General features: G+C 32.6%; 1 protein-coding gene across 1 annotated transcript in view; it reads left to right on the forward strand.

The window, feature by feature from the left end:
• The first annotated feature begins 5171 nt into the window (after positions 1-5171).
• LOC111396806 (tetratricopeptide repeat protein 1-like) overlaps positions 5172-9675 on the forward strand; it is a 5626-nt gene continuing 1122 nt past the window's right edge. The window contains 4 exon segments of the mRNA XM_023023327.1: positions 5172-5301; positions 7520-7851; positions 8134-8346; positions 8531-9380. Of these exon segments, the coding sequence (XP_022879095.1) occupies positions 8278-8346; positions 8531-9380 (919 nt within the window). The 5' untranslated portion in view covers positions 5172-5301; positions 7520-7851; positions 8134-8277.

A 9675-nucleotide genomic window follows, 5' to 3' on the forward strand; every position in this document is an offset into this window, starting at 1 on the left:
GTTTTGATTATAACAAACAAATTTTATTTAACAATTGTATTTAAGTGATTATAGAAGTTTATGATAAGCGTGGGCAAAATGATGCTTTCGGAGCTCTCACAAAATTGGACAAAGTAGAAACCAAGCTAAGCGCTTCATCAAGTCAAACAAAGAAAAAAATAGAAGAAAATAGATTTAGACAGCTTGATTTTAAATGTTAAGGTAAAACACATTAGTATTTGGCATATACGTCATTTGAAGCTCAAGAAACGTTTCTTTACACGACAAACACGATTTTGCATAAAGATAAGTATGAACCTATTATATACTTTAAAAAATGTCAAAAAGTCCGTAAAACATGTTAGAAACATCCTTCATGAAATTACATATTGTTATATTATTTAAAAAAGGAAAATTTTCAAACACGAGCTGATCTAAAGGACGCATTCGGTAGGTCTAGCGGACGAGTCCGGTAATTCTAGCTGACGTCCGGTATGACATGTTTGTCCAACGGTCAAGAAATTGAACGTTCTCACTTCTAAACAAAAAACAGTTATTTGACTATCCGGTAAGCTAGTGAAAGTCCGGTAGAACAAAACTTTTGACCGTTTTGCTGCTATAAATACCAGATCATTTTCCGTTCAATGTAAGACTTTCATGAGCATTTAAAGTGAGATATTACTAATCTGTCATCTTTATATATATCTATTGCTTCAACTTATTTATATTAGAAAAACTTTTGATTGATTCAACTTTTGGAAATCATTTTTATCAAAGTGTTTCTTATCTAACAGTTGAGCTTCAATCTTTGCTATCTACTAAAGTGTTAGCCATTTTCTCTTGTTGTATTCAACTTCAATTATATCATTTATTGCAAGAGAAGTCTTCACTTGTATACTCCTCATTTTTCAAACTTGTGGGTCGAGTTGAAGTGCCGGAAATTTCAACATTGTAAAAGAACGGTGCTCTTTACTTATAAGTCATCAAAAGAGTTGTAAGAAGGTTGGATTGCACCATAAGTCAATCAATATAGTGAAAAAGCCCTTGCTCGTGACGGAGAGCTCGGTAATGGGGGACGTAGATCATTATATTGGATCGAACCTCCATATCATATCGTTTGACTTCTCTTCCCTTTTACTTATTCTTGCTTTTATTTAATACTTGTGAATTTATCTTAGTCTTCGTTCCTTTTCATATTTGACTAATTGCTACATTTAAGTGAGAATTAATTGTATATTTAAAACTATTTTGAAAAAGTTACTATAACCAATTCCCCCCCCCCCCCCCCCTCCTCCATTCCCCCCCCCCCCTCCTCTTGCTTGGCTAGTCTTGGGCTTTCAACACGTTCTCCGGTGGAGGTGGAGATGGAGATAGAGTCTTGAAGGTTTGAAAAAGTGTCTGAATTGTACCGAAGGGATGGAATAAATCTCAGTTGTACATCTTTCAAGGGAGCTAAGAATGGTGAAGAAACATTTGGATAGATTCAGTACCGTGATGAATATACAGTTTGATACAGTACCTCTGGGATTTAGCTCTGAGTCATTGAAGAACTCTACTTAGGAGAGTTTGGGTGATATGTGTAAGTTTGCTACCATCGTTAGCAGTTCCATTGTGTTCATTTGCTAGAGAAGGATTCATAGAGAATAGGTACAGTGTTGCAGAATGCAGATGTTGGTGTTCATGCTTTTCAAGAGTTTGAATGTGTCAAGTTTAGCAAGGGGCCTTCAGTCAAAGCACTCGGTGTGGATTCTACTACGGGGTATGTTTCGACCTTGTTTGGTAAACTTTGAATTCCTTGTGGAATTTTAGGAACCCAGAGTTGTGTTCATGTATCATTGTGGATACTATGGAAGATATAAAATGTTTTCGTGAAGTGGAAGGTTATCGTTTTGAATAAAGATATTAGTTTATTTCGTTTAGTCGGACTTATTTTTTCAGGTGAAAGAAATTTTGTAACTTCGTTCATTGTACTGAAATTTAGGTCAAGGTGAAGATTGTTAGATTTTGTGATCCAAATTAGATTGGATTTTTTTGGAAAATATTATTTCCTTATTTTCACATGATTTTATTGGAAATTATTGTTTTCTTTGTTTCATGTGATTTTATTGAAAAAATATTATTTCCTTTATTACACATTATTTTTTATATTATTTCCATCTTTATGACATTTGTAGGATTTGTTATACTTCTATAAATATGTGGGTCTTCTATTTAGTTTAATGGAAGCATTATTGCTAAAGTAGTAATACTTTCTCCTATTGCCAATAAAATATTCTGCTCCTCTACCAATTTCTTTCTTTATTTTTAATCTTGCTTATTATTTGTGTAATCATATACTTCATATTCTATCAATAACCTCCCAAATTTCCCCAACAGAATGTGCAATAAAACTCGGAACACGTTACATTGCCCCATGAAGTCCCTATTTCTCACACCAAAATACTCCCAATAACACACCCGAAATGGCCCAAGTCCTTTCCCTTGCGGTCTCGGGCTCTGCCAAGAGGCAAATCCCTTTCATTCTCAATCCTAATGCAAGCCTTTAAACGTCTCCACTAGCCACCTCTTCCCAAATAGCCTTAGCCACATAGCACCAGAACAATACGTGAATTTGTTTTTGGCTACGACAGACCCCACACGCTCCATTCCAATATTGATCTGATGTCTTTTGAAAGTCCACTTGTGTTCATAGAACCTCACTGAAAATGTAACATCCCAAATTTTCAAGTGTTACCAAAAACTCACTTTTCTTTATATTAAATGCGGAACGATAAAATAAATTTCTTTAAAAATAAACTGTTGACATATATATAAATTTAAACTAAACATAGAAATCGTATCTTAAAAAAAAATTAAAAAAAAATTTGAACTAACTAATTAAATAACATGTCTTTGAACATATTTAACTAATGATTTTAAAGGCAAAAAAAACTTAGAGTGTGTTTGATTGGCATGGAAAATATTACCTAGAAAAGAAAATATTTTTCATCTTTTGTGGAAAATAAAAACCACCTCTACCCAAGGAAAATATTTTCCTTGGGTAGAGGTGGTTTTTATTTTTCATCTTTTGTGGAAAATAAAAACCACCTCTACCCAAGGAAAATATTTTCCTTAAAAACAAGGAAAATTATGTATATTTTCAAAAGTTGGAAAATGTTTTTCATGGAAAAAAATAGCAATCAAACACTCCAAGTAAGAATTTGAATGGAAAATTGATATTTTTCATGAAAAATAAATGTAATCAAACACACCTTGTTTTTCATTTTCGAATCCTATTGGCAGTCCGTGTCACTATCCCGTAACAGTTCAAGTCAACCCGCGCTAATCGGTAAAATTATTGTAAGACGTGCAGCTTCCATGCACAATTATATAAAACAAATAAATAAACACTTCATACAACTCTTCTCTTATGAAGAATATCGATGACCAAATGACACACCCATGTTAGGTCTTAAATTCTCGAAAGATTTCATATTTCTTATTAACGAACTTGAAGGTACATTGGCAATTCACACATATCTAATTGAATATATAAAGAATAAGAAAACAAACCACTTGTACGAAAGTATCTTATCCCGTTAAATAAAATGAAATTTTTTTTGAAAGAATTTCAATATCTTTTCTACTTTCTCAACTACGTCAATAAAATCGTGACTGGCTTTTCGAAATTATTTTCTCTCTCCACTATCTGTCATGTAAAATTTTTTGGTCTAGAATTATGGTACAATTGCACACTATTTATAGAAAAAATAATGGTTGAGTCATAGTGCAATTGTTATGGAAGAAAACGTGTATCGAACTTGGATAGGAATTGAATTTTGATAATACAAATCATACTATAACACATGTACTTGAATTGGTCTAAAATATATAATTAATGCTTATCTTACTAAAAGTAAATTCAGTAACAACTATGAATTTGGATTGTATTCAAATATAGTTTCACGTGAAATTTAACCCTACTTGGCAGCCATAACATGAAAACCTTACCAACTTAATCAATAACAATTAGAACTACAATATCTTGGGTCTAACTTATTCAGCTTAAATTTTTCTTGAGTCAAAAACTTCTAATTAATTACGGCCTACAAAAAGAATCCAATATTGATATATTAAATCTCGCTCTATCAATATCTAATTATTTGACCTAAATAAAATAGGAGTTTAAAACATATTTTCATTTTAGTTCCAAACTTTTCTAAATATAAATATACGGCATATAGAATAAATAAATTTTATTCTATAAAATTTTTGGGGCGTTACAGAAAACACTCCAAAGAAAAACGAAAAAAGTCGATGACCCTTAAAATAATTTCCCAATATATTTCAGAGTGTTAAAAGAAAATGAAACCCAAGTGATACAACATGTTGCACCGAAGATGTAACTATCCTTGGTGTGTTATGCTTAACTCGTTGCATTAATATACTTGGAAAAATCATGTGCATGTTTTGGTGTCTTCATATGCCTTGATGTGCCTGAGCTCCTATGTTGGTGCATCCATGTTCTAAGTTGCCACCTCGATTTGGTTCCTTTGTAAGAGTTGATGTTCAAATTTGGTGCATTTGTACGTTTAACTTCTTGCATATTGATCCCTTAGTGTGCATTCATGTGCTACACGTTGCTCCTTCACAAGAGTTGATGTTCATAATTTGGTGCATTTGTGTGCTAAGTTGTTGCTTATTGGTTCGTTCGTGTGCCTTGATGATCTTAAGTTTGCCCATTTGTTTGTTAAGTTGTTGCCACTTTGGTCTCTTTGCATGCACAAGATGCATTTTGGAGGTCTTGGAGATATTCATACAAGTTTTCATCAAGCATCTATAATAGTTATGAATATATAATTAAAATTAATATCAACATTTAACTTCATTTAATAAAATTGAATAAAAACGGAAGCTATGTTTATAATTTGAACATTTAACTTTACATGAGACTTTTCATTTCTTAAAAACATTATATATATATATATATATATATATATTTGGGTTTAAATCTTGAGGCCCCGACAATTGAATCATGGTACCGTTCATTATAATACTTGTATAAAATAAGAAAAAAAAAAAAAAAGAAAATTATAAAAATAAAAAAAAAAAAAAAAAAAAAAAAAGGAAATTGATGACAAGATATTCTTTCTTGTCAAAAAAGAAAAAAAAAATTCTCCAAAAAGGGCCCTTTTTTAACTGTCCCTCTCACTTTCTTTTCTATTCTTTTCTTTTTTACCAGAAATAAGCTCTTAAAATTCTGGAATCTTGAAGCCAATTGCTCGAAAAGAAAGAATGTCCACTGTTTTCTTTTTCCAAACTCAGAATTTAGCTAATTTTGAGGTATGTGTAATATATAAAACCTTTGTTCGAAGTTTTGAATTTTATGTTGTTTCTGTTCTGAAAATCAAAGTGAGTTCTTCTGTTTATTGTTGTTGATGTTTGTTTGTTTTCAGTGTTTTTGAGTTTCGATTCTTGCTATATGGTTTGAATATTTTATAATTTAATTTCAGCTCTTATTTTTAACCATTTTTTATGGGTGTGCTTTGTTCTTTTGTAGATGATAAATGGTTCTTCAGAATTTGAATACATTCGACTTCATGTTAGATAATTGGTTTATATAACCAGCTATTTAGATTTAGGTTCTTGTTACTTGTAATTGAGATGATAAAAGGAGTTAAACTTGCTGAAAAACTTGTTAAAGAACTGCTTCACTTCAAAGCTTGTTCAAGTTTCGTTAATTCTTTTGCTGTATCATTTTGGTAGCTTGAATTTCTTGGAATTTTTTATTCTGCCACGTTCTTCTGTCGAATTAGTTGTACGTGGAACTAAATCATCATAACTTGTATGCGGGAACAGTGAGAAATGATAGTAGATTTTGTGGAAGTTGTGAATTCCCGAATGCATCATCTAGCCAATTGTGCTGCGTCAATGTGATTTCATAGTATAACTATTTCCACAGATGTAGTAGGTCGGCTGGTAAAACAGTTAATGAATTAGAATGAGGCCCGATGCATGGTAGAGAAAAAGAGCATGTGTTGTTGAAATTGATCTATGTAGGAAAGATGGCAGCCTTCATACTTGCATTTCACTGATAACTATATATATATATATATATATAAATCAGAATATAGAAGAACTTATAGATCCTGAACAAGATTATAATAGATTTCAGACTCATGGTTTACAATTAATTAATCCAGAAAATCTTTATAATAGAGGAATTTTTGAATCAAGAACTCAATTTTTTAGACATACTAGAGAAGTATCAATTCAATGTTTAGATGGTCAAGTAAGACAATTATCATTAATATCAGAAGAATCTAAAAAAGAATTAAGAAAAAAGAATTTTAGATTTATGCACTTAGGATTAATAGTAATAGGAATTAAAGGATTAATGAGAAAAAATTTAGGAAATAAAGTTTTATTAACTATTTATGATGAAAGAATCAAAATATGGAAAAAAGTATGATAGCTAGTACAGAAGTTCTTTAAAATCTGTTCTTTTAATTCTAAATGTAAATTTTTAGTTACTTGTAATATAGCAAATAAATAATCTATAGATTTATCTTTTTCTAAAGAAACTAATTCTACACCGTATTCAAAAATCTCTTCTATTTCTTTATAAAATGTAAAACTATAGAATATTTTTTCTAAATCTACAAGTAATATTCTAAAAATCATAAAACAAGTAAAAATTTCTAAAAGAAATTTTACCTTTTCTGAAGTCTAAGTCAATATACTGAAATCACCAGCACCGGAACAAAGGCTCTGATACCAAAAGAGGGGGGTCCCTGAAAAAGAGGTTATTTCAAGGATTTTCTTGTGTGTTTACAAATGAAAGAATGATCTCCTTTTATAGGAGAAAAAAGAGAAAGGAAGCGTTTTTCAAAAGCAAGGAATCTTTGCTTTTTTCAAAACGTCAAAAAGAAAACAGTAAAAAGCTATACTATCAAATCTTACTTTATAAAACAGTAAGATTCTTTACAAATTTTTCAAAAAGAAAACAGTAAAAATCTACTTTTCATACAATAATTCTTGAGATTTCTTGAATTCGGGACACAAAAGTCTTGGATTGATTGAGTCAAATCTGAAAAACTCTTGTCTTTTTTCCAAATGTCTGAGTAATTTCTTATCTTGTTGCATAATTGTGTCTGCCAATACTGTCTAAAGAATCTCCTCCGTCAGTACATCCATCTGGATTGTCTTCTTCTGAATTATTGTCTTCAAAATTATCCAAATCTTTTTCTTGTTCAATTTTCTTTTTACCTTTATTTTTCTTTTTAATCTGTATTTTCTTTTTCTTTGTAGTACTTTGTTTAACTTGCTGCTGTATTTCTTCGATCTTTTCAAATTTACCAAAAGAAAAAGAAATCTCAATTAAGAAGAGTACTGAGTAGGATTTTTCATAATTGTTTTAACAACCCCCCTACAACAGTCTTAAAATCCTTGAAATAACCTCTTTTTCAGGGACCCCATATATATATATATATATATATATATATATATATCCGTTACTATAGCGCACATTTTATTGGATCTTATACTGTGAATATGGAAGAATTTGCAGAAACTGCTATGAATGCCGGGGTTATCCCAGCCTTGGTCGAACTTTTAAGAGGAAAGTTAACTTGGGTTGAACAGAGAGTGGCTGTACAAGCATTAGGACACTTGGCTACATATGCCAGCACTTTTCCGGCTGTAGCAAATTATGGTGAGATTTTAGGGCTCTCAATGCAGCTGTCAACGAGTTCACTCGAAATTGTACACGCACTTTTACCAATATTTCGACCGGAGGCTGAGTTATCATTGTGATCTTCTTACACGTGGAATGGGTAGCGATGAAATGGTGTCATGGAAAGCGGAGGAATGGGCTAGTCAGCTTCAGTGCTGGTCCCTTCAACTCATAAATTGCTTTTTTCAAACCTGAATTTCTAAAGGCAGACCCACAGGGGGTCATGTGGGGTCAAATGACCCCACAGTTTTTTTTTTTTTTTTTTTTAAATTTTCTGCTGCTGAAATGGTTATTTGGGTTTGAGGTTCCAAATTCCAATTAATTATCCACTCCAATCCATTAATCTTATGAATTTATTTTTGTTAATGATACGTTGTTCGAAAAAAATTTCATTTTTGACCCCACTATTTTCAAACCTGACTTTTTAGTAAAACTTCCAGGTGTTTGGGGTGGACTTGTGAATGGAAACTCGCCAGCTGGTATTGGGCTGTTACAGCCAATTTGTTCTTATAAGATCGATAGGGGACCCATCACTAGCTGTCCTGGCATCATAGAGGCATTGTGTAACATAGCACAATCATCAGATGACTGGCAATATATGGCCATCGACTGTCTTTTATGGTTGCTCCAAGATCCAAACTACTTGTCATAAGGTAATTGCTTTTGATTTACAACCAGTTACTTTGACGCTACATTAGTAAATGCAATTTGAATTTCGTAAATATATTAATAATATTTAGAAGTAAACTCTAATATTTTCCGATGACCAGAATTTCTTCAGCTGTTTTTTTAATTTTCGAACTCTACCTATTCTGATATTTTACGCTAATTGATCAGGCCATACCTGCACTAGTCGTCCTTGCAGAAATTTCTATGCTAGGGGATCACAAGAAACTTGGGGATTCAATTGTTAACGTTCTTCATGAATGCACTCAATCACAAGGAACTGGCCATAACTCAATCAGTAGCCGTGCCAAAGAGGAGGTCGAGGAACTTCTAACCTCTTGATAAAGATTTAAATGGGAAAAGAATACGCCCAAGGAGGATCTTCATATCAAACAGGCTGCTGCTTTAGTGGTCAAACTCGAAGGAAATTCCTTGTTCTCTTCAGGAGATATTTCTGGTGCTGTGTCAAAGTATTCAGAGGCACTGGCTTTGTGCCCAATGAGGTCAAAGAAAGAAAGAGTCGTGCTTTATAGTAATCGAGCTCAGTGCCATCTTTTGCTGCAAAAGCCCTGGGATGCTATAAGTGATGCTACGCGTGCACTCTGTATACAAAACCTTGTTAATCGCCATGCGAAAAGCCTTTGGAGACGTGCACAAGCCTATGACATGCTCGGATTAGCTAAGGAGAGTTTGCTAGACGCTATACTGTTCATAAAAGAATGTTCCCAGTCAACTGATGCGGATCTGCGGCAAAATAAGGTTCCTGATTATGCAGAGCGTTTGGTTAAGAAACAGATGCGTGCAGCTTGGTTATTTAAAGAGGCTGCCACTAAACATGGGGACGTAAACTGTGATGGGGATGCTGGAGCTATGTGTGGCCAAGATACTGACGACTCTGAACGGCAAACGGCAAGTGAAAGTGACGTCAGAAATGATGGAAGGGACGAATTGGATGACGACAAATTTGAATGGAAGAACGATGTTGAATGGAAAGATAAGCATGGCAAAGTGTTGACGAAAGGTATCGTGCTTCAATATTTTTGTTCTGGATAAATTTCATTTGCAATATCAACATTTGGACGAGACAAATATTTTAAGAGGTCTGATTTAAACCTACTAAAGTTTTTGGGTCTTAACTTTGATCTTGATTTTATTTGCACATATTTAATAAAATAATAATAATAATAATAAATTCTGGTTTATATTGAGAAAGTACTGTAAAGTCAAGTTTATTTACTACATTCTTTCTTGATTTATCGGTTTAACCTACTGATTTTCTTTATTGTATGAAGGCATCACGTCACCTGATTTAGGGG

This window comes from Olea europaea, chromosome 7 (assembly GCF_002742605.1).
Source record: "Olea europaea var. sylvestris chromosome 7, O_europaea_v1, whole genome shotgun sequence".
Lineage (NCBI taxonomy): Eukaryota > Viridiplantae > Streptophyta > Magnoliopsida > Lamiales > Oleaceae > Olea > Olea europaea.